Here is a 21,643-nt window from a genome sequence, read left to right on the forward strand (position 1 = left end):
ATAATGACCTAAAGCTTTCTAGTTTCAATTATAAAATTTCTGATTTTGATCAATAGTCATGAGTTTATTAAATTCTTTGATGACTTTTCACAAGACTTCCTCAATCATGCAGTTAATATAATATAAGGCACATGATCTGTTGGTAGAGATAAAATCGAAAACTGCATAAACTATTGGAAACAACGATTACCACCAACCATTATTAATGAAACTTTATTTAGATTTGTTGATGTATATTTACTCACGAAATGTTGAGACTTCGGAAGACGAAAGAACAAAGTGAATATTTTTTTTTATTATAGTTTAACGTGCCTCGACAGCGCTAGCCATTGGCACACGAAAACAATAATATGATACATAAGTCTTCTTTGGCATGGCGATCTGCCGATTCCTGGAGCTGGATGTTGAAAAGTCTGGGGAAGGCATTGGATCTGGATGAGTATCAATCGAGTCGAGAGGGGAAAACGAGAAAGGGATGTCCTCCGAGGATACTACGGGAATAACTGAAGTATTAGTAGTGGTAGGATTAGCACAAGAGGAGGAGTTGAGATTGACGGAATATTTGATTTGAGAGGAGGATCTTGTGGGATGGAAGTTGTGGCATGAATCAGTAATGTGCCCAGCCTGTTTGCAGAAAAAGCATTCGAGTTTGTCGGAAGAAATGAATATTCTGTACGTTGTAGCTTCATGGCTAATGACAGTCGAAGTTTTAAGAGAAAAAACATTGTTGGTTGGTAATATGTAAGTTACACGGCGGAAGCTGAGGACATGTGCGTATTCATCATCATGTGAGCCAATTTTGATGCAGTGCTATCTTGATGACGGAATGGGAAATTGATGGACAAACATTGGAAATAAGTATTCTTTTGGTGATATTCTGGATAGGAAAATGACATTTTTAGGAGAGACGATGTTAGCTATTGCTTTAATGTTGTCAAATAGTACAGTCCTGGAGTTAGAAGGCATAATGATGGTCTGATCTCGTGAGGGAACAGAAGGCGGCGGAAGTAGCTGCAGCATATTATGAAGGTGGAGAGTGAATATTCGGATTTTTAGAATTAGGTTATTTTTTGGAGGTGAAAGAGGCACTGGTTATTAAGGTTTGTGGTAGTCAGAGGAGGTTAGACATATTGCTGTGATCTTGGTTAGCAAAATCACAGTCAATTGTTGGAAATAAGTAAATCTCAGCTCGAAAAAAAAAAAACAAACAGTTTGTGTTTCAGTGATTGGCCTATTGATTTGCGGATAAATAAATAATTTCCAAGTATACATACCAAATTTTGTTGTGAAATCACTCCTTCAACAATTTATGGTATCACATTTTAATGGTGGCAAAAAACGAAGAATTTATTATGGGTAGAAATTAACTTAACGATCTGAACCTAATAAGGTATACAGAATGAATGAGTGAATAATTGAGAATAAAAATTATCAGATAATTCGAAGATAATTCTAACTTTTAATCAAGCTATTGACTCGAAATTTTACATAATTTCTCGCTTTTGATGCTTATTTTCATTTTTCATTGCCTTTCACATAAAGTATGGTTTAAATATTTTTTAATAGTAATCTCAATTAGCTATCCCATTTAGCTAATCATATTTCTGATAATCCTGGCTACACTAAAACAAGAAAATTAATTAGATATAATGAAATTATGAAATGATATGAAACAACAGATGATCGTTGATTTGCAATTTTTATTAAAAGAAAAAGCAAAGCATTGAAGTTGACTTATAGACATCTTGAGAAATCAATTGTTAATACATTCCTACAATCAATGCAGCATGTTTATACAATTATCAAATCATGACTCTCTAGAAAAATATTTGAATTTTAAAGCATTTCTTATCAGAATTTAATAATCAATAAAATGAAAATATGTGCTAATTATTCATTTTCAAACGTTCTAATTGGAATCATGGAATTGACTAGAAACATTCACATCGTAAATAATGAATTTCTTATCTATTCTGCCTGAAACGTAGATTATTGAAATTTATTATAATTTACGATAATTATTTCTAATTATTATTACAGGCACCGAAGTTATGTATGTATACCGACACATATCAAGTCATATGGTACGTATAAATAATTCAATTGAAAATGAGTATTTCAACTAGAATTATAGTTTTGCTAAATTATTATACTCAAAAAATACCAATCGTTATTGAACTGCTTGGCAGCCCTACAAGAGTTAAATAAATCCAACATTTACATTCAGTAAAGTTGTATACAGTCAGCTACTGCATTATGGAATAAAAAGATCATTTTAGAAAAGGAAAAATATTAACGAAAATTACGAAACAATTTGGTGGATATTACGAATCCTTATATTGTTTGATATACACCACGTACTTATGTCAAGGTTGATGGTTCTAAAAATTGTGTCGTAAATACTCATTGCTTAAGGGGGGAACATAAAACTATTTTTCACACAGGCAGAAAGATAATTTTATACTAAACGCATTATTTGTAGCCGATTTCATTATTCTTTTCTAATTATCGTGCAGATCGCAGCATTATTTGAAAAGTGGTTCACGGATCAGCTCCTACCAAATCCATTGTTATGGATAATACCTTGTATTCGCTTTTGTTGAGCATTTATGTTTGGCATTATCAGACATTAACAAAATCTTATCCTTAGAACAAATTACTCTACCAGCTTTTATGATCTAAAAAGTGTTTCAAAGCTTACTATTAATGGCGCCTACGCTTCTTTTCTATTAATAGGCGAAGCTCTTAGAAATTATTTAAGCTCATGACCAGACTATATGTCCCTGATGCAACGGAGAGCATTGTGACTTATGAAGCTTGTCTAAGTTTTTGAAATGTTGACACTTATCTTGGACCCAAGCTTACTGTATTCGACCAAAATCATCGCGCGTTGGAATAATCAAGCTCAGTGTTGTGATCTTAGCATAGTAGTCAGTCATTATTAAATGAAAGTGGTCTTTTTTTAAATCTTAGTTCGCCCTTTGTAACGGAGGGACAGTTTTCTCGTCTGTTTGTGGAGGCTACGTGGATGGATTTAAACTAGTCAACTTGAGGATTTGTGGTGCCGTTTGATGATCTCGGTGTGAAGCTAGTAAAGTAGTGTCATCGGCATATGTTACACTAATTGTATTATCTGATGTGAGTAAATCGGCTGTATATAGAAGATATAGTATAGTGTTGATTAGATGATTTCCTCTCTATTACCAAAGTGAGTTATGTATAAAAAAATTTGCTTCTAAATTGACCAAGTAATTTTTGAAAAGCTGCAATAATCTACATAGAATTCAAATATAAAAAATATATTAAAACATTATTGTCTATTATAATACAACTTAGATATTTTTATTACAATGTGACGCCGCTGAAGACGGCTGAATCCTTTGTTATTTTCTACTTTCACCGTATTTTAGGCTCCTTCAAGTACGTTAAGTACAACTACTTAACGTGATCTCGAAACAATTGGAAATAGCGATTCTACGTACTACTTAATTTGGAAATGTGTAAACACAAATTGATGTGTGAATAAATTTATTCACAATAAGTATACAGGTATATCACGTTTACATATCCAAGACAATTTTCAAACCAACTTGTGATTTAAGAAAAATGAAATAAATATTATTTCTTTCCAGTAGTATATCGAAGTAAAACTTTTTATATTGTTATGAATTTTAAATACATTTTTGTTTGTGTTTATTCAATTGTTTAACGTAAGTGACTGATTACAGTGGATTGATATAGTTACTTGTTTATCACATATTATAATTTCAAATTATGAAAACACCTCTACACAACTTTATTTTAAATAAATAAGTATATTATGTTGAATGACGTATATTATTGAAAGTGTGAGTTTGTAGTAACCTAGACACAATGAACAATTTTAATAATATTAGAAATACTTTTCTGACGGAACTAGTCATATCCACATATTTAAAAAACTCATTGATTATTAGTTTGGCTGTTAGAACTATCAGTTTCTCAGTATATTTGAACTTCGATTAAAAAAGTAAAAAATGCATTGAAAAAAATTTCCGATAAAATCACCATGTGAAAGAAGAATAAATAAATATTATAACCAAACAAACAAAACAAATTCTAAATATCAAAAAGTGAAATAGTCCAAGCTACCAAGAAAAAAATTAGGTATCACCTCCGATTTCCATGAGCTTGCATCGTTTGAATGAAAATTCGGAATTAAGCTTGACTCACCCTTATATTCAAAATCTACCTTATGCCGATGTTTTAATTACTCTTAGGGATGGAAACTACCCCTTAATGCAAAAAATCAAAATTATAAGTATAAGCATTTAATGAGTAAAAAAATACTTTTAAAATTTGAATAAAATTTGTTTATTTGTTTGTTTATTTATTTGTTTATTTTTATTTCAAATATTTTGCATCCCAAATGTTCAACACTTATAAATCATCCCTTATCCCGAACAAAAATTGAAATATTTATTGACGTATTCATTTTTTTATGATTTATTTATTTTAAATGGACATCTTTTTACCTGTTTGGACTTGAATATTTTGTATTTATAATTTTCAACTTCAATAAATCATGACAAAGAATGTGAAAATGATTTACATACTTTCACTTATACTCTAAAATCTGAAAAAATTAAAAAAAGTGCATCAAATTTTTTGGCCATATCTGGGTTAATTTTCAAGCAAATTAGTCGCCCACAACGAAGATTTATAGGAAATTTTATAACCCATAAACGTTTTAAATTTCTTTAGCCTCATCTTTTTCGAAGGATAACGTTTAAAGGATTCAAAAATGATATCAGCCATATGTTAGGGTACGATTTGTAAGGTGTCTCAGCTATTTTAGAAGTTACAAAAAATTTAAAAAAAGCAAAATATTTTTTAAGACCAACTTTTTGATCCTTATCTATTTTTATATATATCCTATAGTTTAACAGAAATTTGGAAAAAACGAGACGTTTTTAAAAATTTCAAAAACTATTTTTCGTTAAGCATAATTTTTTTTGAGAATATGCATTCTAAATCGTTCAATATTCCAGAAATCATTATTAATAAGTGAATAAAGTAAATCATCACTGAATTATATTTTTATTGCAATTCGGGTACTATTTCCAAGGGTGAAATTGAGCTTCCTTTCTACACAAAAATATAAATCGATTCTATTTCGGCCATAACTTTCTTCGTTTTTATGTTCTACTAGCTATCATTGTAAGGCTTTTTAAAAGTACTCGAAAAAAATTATATGCCTTGAAAAATTGACCGTTTTTCCGTTACTCGACTTGAGTATATAACAAATATTCGTTTGATAGAAATATTTAGCATTCAATTAATGATAACTCGGTTTGTATAATGCCCAAAGAAAAATAAAAAGCCTAGTCTCTTCATTTCTTTATAAGCTTCTTTTTTGTTCCCCACACTTTTTCTGATAAAAACAAAAGTATTCGAGTTATTGATGAAAAATCGATTGAAAACATGGTTTTTTTCAAGAAAAATATTCATTTTCAATGGCGCATAAGTAGAAAACTATTCATTAAAGAAATTCTAATAAAATTTTTTGTTCAAAATTTGGTCCTCTATCAATTTCCGCGGTTATTTTCAACCCCTGGTTGGGGTAGAACTCACCCCTAGGACTAAAGCACACATCGGTGTATGGTAGATTTTGCTTTTTGAGGTAGTCCCCACACGCTGGAGTAAAAAACTTTTCCTTGATGTATGTTCAAGAATTTTATTAACAGCTATCAAATTTTTCTAATGATTTTGAAACTGGAAAAGTCATAAAGGACATAGATAATGCATCAACAAAACATTATAGTAGTCTAAAATTCAAAACAACAACAAATGAAGCAAGAAATATTATATATGAGGCTGCTTGTACTAATTGCGATGCTGCTAATATGGGAATGACAATGCAATAATTAGAAGATAGATGAAAAAGTCACCACTACGATAAACGACTACGCCAATAACAAAAATAACAACATGATTTATCAACTTCTGAAAATAAGGTAACTTCAATTTAACAAATAAGACAAAGAAAATTCACCACAAGATCTTTGGTGTCACATACAAAAAATAAATTTGAAATGAGACAATGTTCAAATTAATACTTCTAATTTTTTATTGCTCTTTTTCTGTTTTGGAGATGCTCTTTTCTATTCTTTAATAAATTAAGTTACGCTTTTATATTTCTTAATTTTTAACCTTCCCAACGATATTGTACTAATTTGTTCTCTTTCTCCTATTATTTTCATTTCGAATTTACTAATTTTATAAATGATTTTTTCAGAATGGCCGGTCAAAACCTTTTTTTAACAAAGACCTCCAAACCCAAATTCCGTAAGCAACCATCCCCTAGTATTTAAAACACAACCTAATAACAGCAATATTTATTATGAATTGTATTATTCATCAATAATACACCAAATCATAATTACAATTGATAGCACAAATCTAAAACTCACCAAAATATCTTTTAGTTTAAAATTGTTGATAATAAAATTTTTTCGCATTTCTTTATTCTATTCATTTCAATACTCAATTCTTTACTACTTCAGCTTATTCCAAACTCTTGTATCCATTCCTATTTTTTTCATTTATAAATTATCAAAATATTTTCTTTTCTTTGTTTTTAGCTCTTTTTTTCCTTTATTTCCATTTATTTATTTATATATTTATCTGAATTTCCAATAAACTTCACTACTTGCTTTTGTTCACAAGAGCTCTTTCTGAGCTACCTTTAAGTCAAATGACTTAATTATAATTGAGTCAAATAAGTTTTTTGTCCCTCCTGTTTTTGTTGAAGCATTTAAAGAATGTTTTTTTTTGTGTTTTACGTCTATGCTTAAATTATTCCGTTGACTCGTAAAAAGAAAACTTATACAAATGAGCTTTTGATTATATTTATCATCAGTTACAATTTTACCTTTCAAGTATAAGTATTTAACTTTATATATACCCGCAATGAAAGAACGCGAATAGTTTGTGCTTTCCAAATAATTGAATATTTTTACAAAGGGAAGAACATATACACCTTAATATTTGATTATGGATTCAACTAAAAAACACGATAATCCCTCACCGGAGGTTTCTGCAAATTTTTTATCTAAAATTTTTTTTTGGTGAGTTAAAACATGTTATTTTTATAATTATTTCGCCATGAATAAATTCATTTATTCAGTAAAGTCTAATGGACACCTCTTAGGGTTATTTTTATATTTATTAATTTCATTTAAAACATTTTGAGATTCTTCGATAACGGATTATTTTGTAGATCCATAATTTGTAATATTTCAATTGTTATGAAAAAAAAAAAAACTACTACCATAACAAAAAGTTGTATCTGGATAATAGACTCATTATATGTAACTATGTTGAATTTTGAAGTAATTTCAGTAACTTGGAAGATAGTTAATGTCTCACTGTAAATAACTGTTTTATATTGTATATACCGGTATGTGTTAAATTCAGATTGCCTTAATCACATAGGTAAACTCTGTTTTTGTCACACGAACTTTGTGATGAAAAAAATAATTATTTTGTTTCAGTCAGTCCAGCTTTTTTTGTGACAGGTATATATTCTTCTCTGATCTCATTTCCATGTGTTGAAAAGTATTTCAACACATATTTTGAAAACTATATAAACATGTGTGCTGAAAAAATCCTACAAAATATTTTTTATTTTGTAATAGTAGAGATGACTAAAACGAAGGCATTAATAGTAATAACACTTAAATTTAACGTTTAAATTATATTGCAGACACTAGTGTGTATTTGAACACAAATGACAACAAACTTTCAAAACTCGTTTAATTTGAATATTCTTTGATAATTACAAGTTTAACGAAACTGGTGCAGTAAAATATTTATCCAAATCCAAACCTACAATAACTGGAAACAAATCTTTCAATGTTTGTGTCATGCTAGAAGTAGATCCACATTTGTGAAGTAGAAAAATTTTAGAAAGCCTACAGTAAAGGTGATTACAGCAGATGCTCAAAATGTTGTCCATTTACTTCAATACATCAAGCAATTTTTAAAATATATTTTGCAACATCTCCGACTGCTTCTTATCTGGTAATTCTATCTTTTAATCCCTGAATATTGACAAGTTTTGTTTTATAAACAATGTTTTTTAAGTGATATCACAGGAAATAGTCTAAAGGATTCCTGTTGGGCCGTACAATCCATCTTCTGGGAAACTTGGTATTGCCTCACTACACACGCAGAGTGAGGTGATGCACCATCTTGTAGCCAAATATTATCGTTTGAAATATTGTTATTCTCCGAACATTTCTGATAATGAAGTTTTTTTCAAATGTAATTGAAAATACTTACTTGGATTTGGAAATATCCGAGCCAACTCAGGTATAATACTATTTTCCAATAAATTTAAATACATCGGACCATTTGAGTTACCCTCAATAAAAAAGGAACCATTTATTTTGTCGCCTATTATTCCAGCCCATACATTCAGTTATTCACGCTTCCAACGAGGATTGTTACGTGACCAGTATCTACAATTTTGCCGATTTGCGTTTCCTTTAATACAAAAAGTGTCCTCATGGTAAAACATAACATTAGTTAAGAAATTTGGATCATTTTTTTTCGTATTTTTTCATCATTATCATTAGGTCTGCAAACTCTTCATAACATCTGACAATTCTTGAACCAACGTTACTTTGTATGGATGGAAGTTCCCAAATTTGCTTCTTGGCTCTTGGGGTTAGAAGCAAAATCTTGGAGCCCATCTTAAGACCAAAAAGCATTAGCAGCAGATTCTAACCCTTAACAAAGTCCAAATCCACAGGCATCTCCACACGGCAGGTAGCATTCGAATTACTCGTTTAAGTGTAAAAAGGCGTACCTTGTTTTGCTTTTTCTCACATAAAAAATGCAAAGTGCGGGGTTTTATCAAAAGTTCATGCTCATATAATATGTCAACTCCTACTGACACTAGCAATAGTAGGCTTCCTTTCTATAGATCCAAACTGTTCACTTTTTTCTCTCCAAAAGATAGATAGATACTTCGAAAAATAATTTGTTATAGCCTTTTTAATATGTAGGTAATTATTTCAACTTGAAATAAACATTAACGAAACGGTATTTCAAATCCTTATAATTCATTTTGCTTCAATTTATTATTTTAGTTGGATAATTCCTCTATTCAAATATGGAAATAAGCATAATTTACGACCAGAAGATATCTACAATCCTCTACCTTCGGATAAGTGTGATTCAATGGTTAGTCAATTGGAAAGGTAAGTTGTCAGTAAAAACCAAATTACTCACGGATAGTCAATGGTTTCTTCATATTTTTTTTTTGGCATATAGTATACCGTTTGAAAAAACCCAGATCGTGAAGCTATATATGATTTATTCAGTGACTGATCACTTAATGTTAATAAATACGATCGGTATTCTGGGTTATATAGAAATTATTATATTATAAAAATTATATAATAAACGTTTAGATGGTTTTTTTTCTTCAAGGTATACCTTTTGACTCATATATCACATGCATGTATAGGGTGGCGCAAAAAAACCAGTATATCCAGTAAAAAATTATTAGTTTTCGATGTTTTAAGAGCCACCATTGTTGAATTTTTTAAGTAGTCAGCTTCAAAGTGTCTGAAAGCTAAGTACTTCCCGACTCAAAATTCAAATTTTGGAATAAAACTTTCAGGAATTTATTTTGTTGGTCCATAAAATTATACCTTAGTGAAAAAAGAAATTCGATTCATGATGATTTTTGAAATTTAAAACAATTTGGAGCGACCTCTTGAACATTTTTTTCGAGCTGTCATTTAGAGAGAACTCTTAAAACATCAAAAACTAATATTTGTTCACCGGAGACCCAAAAAATAGTCGGTTTTTTGTCTTTGTCGAAAGTCTTTGAAGATAACTTTGGTTATCGAAGCGCACGTCAGATAATAGTGAGTGATTGTGTCAGGTTAATAAAGTGTTTTCAGTTTCGTTAGTGATATGAGCTTTTTATATTAACATATTATTTCGGAGTTAATTATTCTTAAGTCTGTACATGATTTTTTTTTGACATAATCAAATTTTATAACTATTATTTTAGGCATTGGAATAAAGAGCTGGAATTGTACAAAAATGGGAAACGACCTAAACCAAGTTTGAAAATTGCGCTATTCAAAACTTTTTCTCTGTCATATTCCATACATGGAATCAATATGTTCATACAAGCAGTTATTTTGAAGTAAGATATCTTAATACCTTCGGATGATATGTTGTTTAATAGTTGAAGTTTTCGTACCTACAAATTATTTAGAAATTTTCTTATGGAAATTTAAAATGACATTGGATCTGCTTATTCAATTATATTATGTCCTAGGGTTTTTATCCTAATCCTCTATCTATATCGTGATGTAATCAAACGAATGCAAATTGCGTGTCAACCTTATTGTATTGTGTCACTTAGTTTAGCATTAAATCTTACAAGTTTTTCTCTCTCGGCTACTTCAGGATGGCATCCGTGATTACGAGAAATGTTATAAAACATATTAAATAAACCCATCGTTACAACTTTAAGAGTACTTTACCATCTACGTTGTGGACAAAATAAATAGCTGCACAATAAATAGGACACATGCAGTTTAGCATTATTTTTCTCATAATTCGGAGCATTCAACAGTAAATTGGAATGTAGTGCTATATTCGACTAGGGGAATATCACGTTGCCTTTTAACTAGAAAAACCCTTTTACATTTGACTTATTGAAACCTATTTGAATATTAGTGATTCTCGATACAGATATAACTTAGGTACATATAGGTTTTGAAATAGATTGATACATATTAAATCTGAACCAAAAAGGTGTGCAAATTGATATCTAATTTTTATTTCGGTAGCTTTTTCATTTGACACCTTCTTTTTGTAATCCCTTGAAGCAGATAGTGTATACATTTCCACCTTGTGGATGGATAGTGGTTATAGCTTTGAAATCGAAAATTAATTTTATGGCAAGAGCTTATTTCACATTTCAATGGATTTTCACAGTCAATAGTCAGTGATTTTTTTTTATTTTCTTTTTTCCATACTTGGGTTATGAGATATCAGGCACCGTTGCGTACATATGCCTTTTGATGAGCTATCAAAGGTCACTATGTGTTTAGCTTCGCACGTGTGAATGGTGGACACTAATGACGAGCAGTTCCTCCCTCCTCCATACACCAGCATTATTTCGAATAATCCGTGAGATGGAGATAATAGTGTTGAGATGGCGTTTTAAACCACCGAGTCCGTTTAAACAGCCTTGGCAAAGCTGGGTTGGACAACTCAATTCATAGATATTAGAAAAAGGCATGAAGCCATAATTTTATGAAAAAGTGGGACGGAAAGAGAAAATAAGAAACACAGACTAGGACCCCAGGTATCAAACAATGGAAAGGAGGAGGCAAGAAGAGTAACTGTTATGCTCCATTACCGTTTGACAAACATCGAAACAGCTCCTGATAGCTCTTATCTTCTCCGTAAGGAACCCTATTCTGTGAGGTCGAGGCAGACCATCGACACAATCTACGGTACTTGGATTCACTATTCTTAACACCGGAGGTGATATGTACATGTAACTCACTTTGTGAAGTCGTTGCTCCCTTGGATTGGTAGACAGTTAAGGAATAAGGTAATGAATAAATCAATAGGTAAAAATGTTAGCTAAGACTCATTATCTTATCCGAATTCTACTAATTTTAGATTTTTTGCAAAATATTTATCAGTTGTCTTTAGGCAATTGCTTTGGATCATTATATTATATCACTAGTTGACTCAATGGCATTATTAAAAATAAATCATATTGGCAGAGTATATACAGAGTGTTTCTCAATTCAAGCGACAAAATTCAGGAAGTAATTGCTCGTTTTGAATCAAGATGGGTTTTTTCTATAACAAATTTTCCTTAGACCACACCTGTCTAAGATATTATTCTTAAAAGATGGTGACTACCATCGAGTTTTTATTTTTTTTTCTAAAATTTCAGTAGAGCTAGAAACTTGTTTTATACAAAAATATTTTTTATTGTTTAAGTATTTTCTACCTAAAACCACTAGCTGCAGAGAAAGAAATAAACACCATAATTCATAATTTTTTCACTGAATTGAGTGAAAAACAGTGAAATGTAAAACGATAACCACTTCTAGCTAAAATACATGAACGTAACCTACATGTCATGCATTGTGAGTGCACGGAAATTAAAATTTTTAGCTCTATTAAAACTTTAGAAAAAGAAAAACTCAATTTTAGTCACCACATTTTAAAGGTAATATCTCAGAAAGATGTGGTCTGAGGCGGCAAATTTTGTTGAATATGGTGCAAAAGTTCCAAAATTGGTAGAATTCAGATAAGATAATGAGACGCTATCATTTTTACTTATTGATCTATGTATTACCTCAAACCGTCTACTAATCAAACAGCGACGACTTCACAAAGTGAGCTACATCTACATATCTTTTCTGGTGAAAAGAATAATGAATGAATGTAGCTTTTGTCGATGGTCTGCCTCGCACTTTCAAAGTAGGGTTTCCAGAAAAGAACTTTTTACCATTGATGATATTATCAACCATCGCTTTGTTATTTTTCGTACAATCGCAATATCTCGAGCCAATTCCGGCAGAAGTATATATATATATATATATATATATATATATATATATATATATATATATATATATATATATATTTACATATATATATATATATATATATATTCATTGAAATTGAAAGTAGAATTCGTCTGTGAACCCATATTTTCATAACAGCCTATTCTACAGCAAAATTGTCTCAACTTTCCAACTCAAGATCTCTCTGCATAAAAACCACAACTAAAAATTTATCTGCAGTAATTGGAGCTGAATGGAAAGAAATATTCTTGTGATCTTAATCCATCCTACATATATAATAATGATAAATTAAGTGTAGATTATATGAATTCCATATTTAAATTTTTCAGGACTTTCCAGCCCATAGTTTTAGCAGCTTTCATAAGATATTTTGATAAGACTAAAGATAATGCTATTTTTGGTGCAGGATCAGGATGGATTTTAGGATCACTAACAGTAATTATAGCGTTTCTGTATGCATTAGGTCTCCATCATTCGATGTTAGGTGGACAAAGAACTGGAATGCGAATAAGAGCTGCATGTTCCTCTCTAGTTTACAGAAAAGTAAGTATATATAATATCGAATATAAATATAATTTTAAAATTTGGAATATAAAAAAGTTCAATTCATTTCAAGTAGGTACATAACCAGTTAAATTTAAAAACAGCGCGTTAACGATAATATGAAGCTGCGATGAGGAGTCAAAAAGAGGTGACATTATCTGTTAAATGATATTTTTTCCAGTTACTGCGGCTTAGTCAAGTATCTTTGAGTAAAACACCAGGAGGAAAATTGGTTAATCTCTTATCGAATGATTTACAGAGATTTGATTTGTGTCTGATGTACCTTCACTATATGTGGATAATGCCCGTCCAAGCAGCTATTGGTTTTTATCTCATGTATGATAGTGTTGGTATTGCTGCTCTAGCTGGTACAGGTGCGATGATACTCGAAGGAATTCCAATGCAAGGTTCGAGTTTTCACAATATTTATTATAACATTATTAGAATATGTGAAAATTTTCAACAACAGAATAGTACATTTCTATGAACTGTTCGTTACAAAAAATGTGGGTTTAGTCATTTTAAGATTATGTCAGATAATTTTTATATTTTACATCCATTTTGGCTGGTTTTATTGTATTCATTTTCATTAACATTGATTTTGTAAAATTCTGAAAAAGTATACTCTATGTCTACTTACTATTATCTATCTATTATCAATTATATTTTTCAGGTTATTTTTCAAAATTACAAGGTAGACTCCGATCCAAAATAGCTGAAAAAACCGATTTCAGAGTAAAATTGATGAGCGAATTGGTATCTGGGATTAAAGTTATCAAAATGTATTCTTGGGAGAAGTATTTTGCCAAAGTTGTTGAATCATCCAGATTGTAAGATTCATTTTCTATTCTCAATACTTTCTCTGAGCCACAATGTATGAATGAATTCATACCAAACCAGAGGAATAGCTTTCTTTCTTGAACAGCATTTCTAACTTTTAACTAACTAGAACTTTTTCCTTCCAATATTCAATTATTTAACTTAACTCACCAGTTTTTACACACAATATAGAATAAGTTTTGTGTGATCAGTCAATGGAACTGTGTCCAAAAGCCGTTTTGAGGTGGCCAATTAAAAATAAAATTACAAATCTGTTAAATTTTTATACAGACATAAATTTCCCACAAAATTCTTGGTTAGACGTTAAATTTGAAAAAATGGGATCGATTTAAGCACATCCAACTTCAATGTTACCGTTATTTCATTGCAAAACTCTTGACTGCATTAAATGTTTTGAACATTTTGCGGTTTACAAAATTGAATATTTCATCTCTAAATTTGACATAGCTCAAGTGTACAGCGTACAGTATTCGTAATGGTAATTTAGTGATTTTATAAGACTTTTCGTGAAATATGATCGGGTTAAACCGATCATGATCTGAATGTTCGGCAATTAATCCGGATCACATTCATCGTTGTTCAGAAACTGATCGAGCTAATCGGTCGTAATCATATGGTATGATCCTATTTACCTTGGTAGACCAGTGAATAAATAAGGTAAAGGGTTGTTTTATTTGTCTATGGTTTTTTGAAATTTAAAAGTTAGTTATTCCCCTTAAATGACTGAATGCTGTTGATTCTTGTGAGCAGCGTCATTGATAGGTTACTGACGTTTGCAGTTTTCATACTTGTCGGTATTTCAACATAAAAATAGCTTATTGGTATTAAACTTTTGTGCAAAATCTGTGAATCCGTATGAGGTGGGAAATCGTTGATAACTGCTCAATAACAATTATTAAATAACTAAAATCTATTATACAACTAAATAAGAAATAATATTATGGAATAATCAACGCGCAATAAATTAATTAAAATCGAAAGTTCTTGAAGATTAAACTTTTCGAAACTGTGATCTAAATCTTGTTATGGGCTAGAATCCGCAACCAGCTGATAGAAGATCTACCTGAACCCGGACTATAGTTTCCGAAAAGTCCTTATGTCTATCGTGATTTACCTATATTTTATAACGTGTGTCCTACATGGCGCCTACTTGCATATTATCAATTTAACAGTTTTTATAAGAATTGACTTGACTCCAAAAAACACTGTAATATCATTTTATCACATGTTTGCTATATTATTTATCAATTATGAATAGAATTTGGTTTTAGACCAGCATACATTTATAATTTTTAATAACTCGTAGTTTTAATCACTCATATTTCCCAATTTCATTGTAAATATGAAACGATTGTTGTTGACTTGCTCTATTGGTATTTGATAAGATAATATCGGTTCTAAATATTCAGTTAGTATTGGTTAATTTTATAGGTCCAATTCTCAAAAAATTCAAATTTGAAAAGTTGCTTGAAAAAGTAGATTTTTTTCAGCCTTATCAACAAACTCACTGTTTATACTACTACTACAGCAAGACTCACACTTACAGTGTCTGAAGCGCGTTTCGATAACCAAGTTATCGTCTTCAGAGACTGAGTATTCAGTATAAATATCACCAATGGCTCCCGAAATTTCAACTTAGTCAGGAATTGGTTTTTTAAATGTACCATGAACAAAGCATGGCTGTCATGAGAACAGCTGATTCAGTTCTATTAAAAAGATGATTAACTTAATTGATAATCAAATCAAATTAACTTTCCCAAGTTTAATTTAATCAAACAACTGTTTTTTTAATTGTCTTCTGATATATTGATTTTTTCAATTTATTATTTATTGAGTTTAATCTTCATAAAAAAATTGTTTATTTCGATTTAATTTGGATAAAGATTGCCTTCTTCGACGTTAATTTGTTCGAAAGCTAGTTAATTTGTTGAAAAACTAGTTCGTCTAAATAATTTCCTATAAATTGAGATATTCGAGTTGTTGTTTTTGGAAGATGACCCTTTCAAATTCAATATTAACTTTTCCTCAATTTATTTCATGAAAAATTGAGTTTTATAAGTTTATTTCTATTAACAAAGGACTTATTCATAGTCCCTTCAAACAAATTGCTCATTTGAGTGTTATTTTCACAAAATGTCGTGTATGAATTTCCAGCTTCCATTATGAATATATTGAAATATTTAGTTTCGCCAAAAATTGAGTTCTTTGTTACTTTAATGAGAAATTGCTTTCCAAAATGCCGTGTGCACAATACTTGGATTCTTTGAGCTCAGTTCTATGAAATAACTTGAATAATTGTAGCCAAAAATGGTTTTTCCAAATTGAATATGGATCAAAAATGGCTTCTCGAAGTTTAATTTCATCAGAAAACTCTATGACTTTATTTCCTGAAAAGTTAAGTTTTCAATTTAATTTTTGTCATCAAAATAGATTTCCGTAGTGAAGTTTGATCATGGCTTCTCTGAGATAATTTCGCCAAAAAACTGTTTGTTTGTACCTACAGTTTCTTGTAGGTAACCAATTTTTAATTTATGCAGGACTTGTTTCTCTTTTTTCATTTTATTAATGCTGAGGTTTTGAAGTTCAGACATAATAATACGGAAAAATGACTATACTGGATTTAATATATTCGAAAATTGATTTTCTTGGTTTAGGCTGGATATAAAGTGGATATTTCAAATTTAATAAGCATCTTCAATCGCATATTGAAGTTTATTATACGAGTACTATCTTCTGTGAGTTAAATTTGGTGAAATTTTTGCTTCTATAAATTTAGGGTCAAGAAATTACTTTTTTACGTTTAATGCTAACAAACAATGATCTTTCCGAGTTCAGTTTATCAAAAATAAGTTTTCTAGAATCATATGTGAACAAAATGCTTCTGTGAATTAAATTTTGTCAGAATATTTCAATTTTTGTTTGCTCAAAGAACAGCTGTTTCAAATGAAATTTGACCAAAAATTTAATTTCCACATACTACATAACTACTCAATATGGCCAAAAAATAGCATCTCTAAATCCTCTATACTTATTGCAATAGAAAAATGTTAACGTATTATCTAAATTAAATTTAGTTTATATGCTTCAGAATTAAATTAAATGCTGACAAAAAATTATTTTTCGAGGTTAATTTTGTTGTAACTGACGTGTTTGAATTAAATAAGCTTGATTTCAAATAACCATACATTTACTGTATCGTACCCACTGATAATTAGTCTAGATTCTTTTTGTTGTTTCATAATATTTTTTTCCTCAAATAACATAAAGTCTATGTTTTCCGCTCAACAAAACGGAAAATAATTTGCTTATTTGGTAATTTCACTTTAATCCAACATATCATTACCATCACATTTTGATTTTAATTATTACTGATACAAACTCCGTCATGTTTTTAATAAGACTTGAACTAATTAAAGAAAATCTTTGTTAAACTCATCGATTTATTAAGAGATTTTCCTTTTACATTGTTTGTTTTTAAGAATTAATGACTCGTTTATATCTGAAAACTGAGGAAAATTAGTATTAACCTTGGTTTTAATGCTTTTAGAGAAGAACTCACGAAAATCATTCAAACTAATAAAATTAAAGGTGTTAGTACTGCTCTTATGGTGATTACCGAAAGATTCTCTCTTTACCTTTCAATTATGACGTGCGTAATAAGCGGGTTCCAAATCACTTCAGACGCTGTTTTCAGTATAGCGCAAATGTTTAATACCTTACAGCATTATATGTGCTATATGTTTCCGAATGCGCTTTGCGGGTATGCGGAGGCATCAATTTCTGTTAAGAGAATCGAACAAATTTTATTATTAAGTGAACAAGAGGACGTTTTATTGAGTTTGGAAGAAATTGAAGGAGCAATCACTTGCGAAAATGCTTCGGCCAGCTGGGATTCAGGAAATACTCTGAGTATGATCAATTTAGAGATTCGACCTGGATTACTGTATGCAGTGGTAAGTTGAATGAGTTGTAAAAAAATTGAGGGTGATTAAAATTGAACTATTTCTCTATATTGTGGTCGTCAATTAAGTATACAATGTGTTTGAAGTTTCTTACGTTTTTTTCATTTTCAATATTTTGAAAATGGAGAGTAGTCTTATATTTCATTTTGTAGATTTTTGTCGACATTATTGGAATAAAATTCTATATTTATTGCAGCTTTGAAAGTTTTTGAGGCGTTTCCACTTATTTCAATCTCTAGCACAATCTTTCAGCAATAAGATGGAATGTATCGTCGAAATCTTTATGAATTTACTTGGTGTCAACTCTTTTACATGAAAGTATTTAATCACTCTCTTGAATTTGGGCTTATTCTATAGGCATGGTTCAATACTTTATGGCTTGTCGGTTTTTAACGTGAATCCTACAAAATCAAAGTGGATTATCGCATATAAGCAATTCAAGGATTGGCAGAAAGCGCACTTTTTCGTCGTCTTCATCACTCTGAGCTTTCTACTCTATGCTAAAGAGTACCATGAATATTCAGTATAACATGACCACTAGGAAAAAACTAGGAGGGTGCACATTAACCGCAGTTACCGAGAGTTACTTAGTTGATAACGTAAATAATAAGTTGAAACAAGAAATGAAAATTGCGGAAGTAATTGATAATTTTATCTATAGTGGTGTTAACAATATTACAAGTATCACAGGAATTAATACTACATATACTATTAAAGCTAGAGAAAATGCACTTGTAAGTTTCAATAGCATCATAATTTGTTGACAAACATTAATAATATATATTTTTTCTGATAGAATAGTATTGAATCTTGATTAATGCGTATTACTGTCATAACTTGAAAAATATACATTTACTACACATCTTCTATCTTATTTTGTAATTGTTGATTATTGTTAAAACGCGATATATTACCTCTTATGCTCTCACTCCTGAAATTCATTCATTCTTACATTTGGTGAAGAGAAAAAATATTAAATTGTACTTGTCATATGAATGAAAATAAGCTGGACAATTTCTCGAATGAATAGATATAATACAAGATTTAAAACTTACTATGTTAGTTAGTTATATCATCCATTATCCTCCACACATTCCATTTTCCATTAAAAATTGAGTTTCGTCATCATATTCTTAGCATCTTGGAACTATCCCACTTCTTAAGATATTCTGCTAATATAAATAGTTAGTTTATCACTATTCATCAATTTCTTTCCCATTTCAGTTGTTCGATCTGTTTGTATTAGAAATTGTTGAATATTTATTGCTTTCTTTATCTTTTTATCGATGTCTTCTTCTTATACTTTTCAAATTTCACTGGCAGAGGATTTCATTTCAAATTTATTATATAAAAAATTCTTCATATTATTCTTCTTTATCGTACGTTAGGACTTAGTCCTGCTTGCATTAATGGTTGCCTATCAGCAGCTGGGATGATGAAGACCAGCTTTCCTGGTGGTCGGAATGTATTCGGTTTTTCTTCCATTGAAATCTTTGCCAACCAGTCATCTGACGTACTGTCTACACTCCACATGGCTTCTCCATTCCCTACGCCGATTTGTCGCCCATACCACTACATCCTGAATGTCACATATCTCCCTTATTTCATCATTTATTTTGTTGGTCAATGTGTGTCCTGCTATTGATCTCAGCGTTCGCATTTCAGTAGTTCTTAAAAGCCGCTTCTGTTCTCTGCTCTGGTCTCTATCGCGTATGTCATTACTGGTCTCACACAAGACTTGTATATGCTAATTCTGCTCCTGGTAGTCATATATATATATATATATATATATATATATATATATATATATATATATATATTCCGCCAAATTTCATATCTCTGATATTAATGACGCCGTTGTTGTTTGAGTTTTTTCTTCATTCTTCAGATTTTTATTACTTGTTATGCTCGCTCCTAAATACCCTCGCTCCATCTCGGTTCTCTGGATCTTGTAGAAGATTTGGTTTTCTCAGGGATATTTGCATGTTAAAAGCACTCGCTATTTGTTAAAACCTGCACAGTAGCCTTTGTTATCTTCGACTTGCGAGATGATCACTGTGTAATCAGCATAACATACTATTTTTATTTCTTTGTTTTCCATCCGGTATCCTCTTCCAGCTTACTTTACCTTGTTTATAATCTCATCCATTTTGATGTTAAACAAGATCAGGCTGAGGTTCTCTCCTTGTCTGATACCGGCCGGCACAGGTATTCTATTGCTTAGTTTATATTCCATTCTGATATATGTGTAATTATCGGTGTTCGATTATTTTTATTATGTTGGGATGAATTTCCCTTTCTTACATCCCTCAATCGTACCTTATCAAATGCTTGGGTGAGATTGATAAAGCATATATAAGCTGTCCTATTGAACTCTTTAGTCTTTTTTGGATCACAAAAATAGCATTTATAGCAGACCTGTTCTTTTTGAATCCCTGCTGTTCCTCAGAGATACTAGATGACATCAATCTTCCGCTAAAAATTTAGTGAAAAGCTTTTGTACTGCACTCGTCAACTCGTCAACTAATACGTCGATAATTTTGTGGATCGTTGTTTTCACAGTTTTTTAAAAATTAAAAATAGTTATTGAACGATTCCGGAAATTGTCCAATCCATTGGTTGAAGTTAATATTCACAAACTTTTAGCGAGGAGGTTAAAAGATTAGCTGAGACTTCAAGGATTAAAGGATTTACCCTTGCGTTTATGGTTATTACAGAACGATTTGCTCTGTATCTTACATGCATAACGTATTCATTATTAGGTAATAGAATTACCCCTGACGCAATATTTTCATGCGCCCAACTTTTTAATTCCCTTCAATTTTATATGTGTATCATGTTTCCATACGCCCTTTCTTCGTATGCCGAAGCAAAAGTTTCAATGAAAAGGTTGGAAAAATTTTTGATGCTGGAGGAAAACTTGGCATTGTTATCTTCCACTACTGAAGCAAAAGGGAATTTGAAGATTCAAGAAGTATCAGCCAAGTGGGATGGTCCTTTAACAATTGACACTCTTTGTGATATAACTTTGGAGTTGTCACCTGGTACTTTATGTTGCGTGGTGAGTAGAAAGATGCTGCTTCAACAAAATATATCATATTAATCATGAAGCACACTTATTTCAAACAGATTTCATGTATCACAATATAGACTTCATGCTTTGCAGCTATAAGATAAGCTACATTATCTTCTATTCATCTGTTTCGTCAAGTAGAAGGATAAAATGCACAAAATAAGAGATAATATTTAAAAGAATCTAGTCACATTAGACCAATTTGAGAAAATGGAGAGGAAATGAATAATTGACAAATTGTGATTTTTACTTTAAAATCGCTTGGAAAATCGTAAACGTAATGCACATACATTTCACGTTGCAATAATTAAAAATAAAATTTCTTTCTCGCTTCATTTATTCGATTCTACAGACGTAAACCAGGAATTCCACCTATTTTCAGAATCATTGAAGTTTGTATGAAACAAACTACAATAATAGTGTTAAATTATTATACGAAAGAAAATATTTCTCGAAATAATCAACATTTCATCCATATCGTCCAATTGATATTCATAATATCACCTAAACTAATTACATTCGTTTGCAAAAAAGAGTCGTAGTTGCAGTTAAAAGCTAGGAGTTGTTATTGAAGTAATTTTCTATGCAGTATCCAA

At 30.6% G+C, this 21,643-nt stretch overlaps 1 protein-coding gene across 2 annotated transcripts in view; it reads left to right on the forward strand.

Moving 5' to 3' along the window:
- The first annotated feature begins 6,847 nt into the window (after positions 1–6,847).
- LOC130447178 (ATP-binding cassette sub-family C member 4-like) overlaps positions 6,848–21,643 on the forward strand; it is a 30,211-nt gene continuing 15,415 nt past the window's right edge. Inside the window, exons 1-7 of one of the 2 annotated variants that reach the window (XM_056783871.1) lie at positions 6,848–7,109; positions 9,138–9,248; positions 10,073–10,210; positions 12,959–13,172; positions 13,354–13,579; positions 13,846–14,002; positions 17,560–17,965. In XM_056783871.1, coding sequence (XP_056639849.1) covers positions 7,036–7,109; positions 9,138–9,248; positions 10,073–10,210; positions 12,959–13,172; positions 13,354–13,579; positions 13,846–14,002; positions 17,560–17,965 — 1,326 coding nt within the window. In that variant the 5' untranslated portion in view covers positions 6,848–7,035. Of the gene's footprint in view, positions 7,110–9,137; positions 9,249–10,072; positions 10,211–12,958; positions 13,173–13,353; positions 13,580–13,845; positions 14,003–17,559; positions 17,966–20,620; positions 21,036–21,643 lie in introns of both variants that reach the window. The other variant, XM_056783868.1, reaches the window with a different exon arrangement.

The sequence above is a fragment of the Diorhabda sublineata genome, chromosome 1 (genome assembly GCF_026230105.1).
Source record: "Diorhabda sublineata isolate icDioSubl1.1 chromosome 1, icDioSubl1.1, whole genome shotgun sequence".
NCBI lineage: Eukaryota > Metazoa > Arthropoda > Insecta > Coleoptera > Chrysomelidae > Diorhabda > Diorhabda sublineata.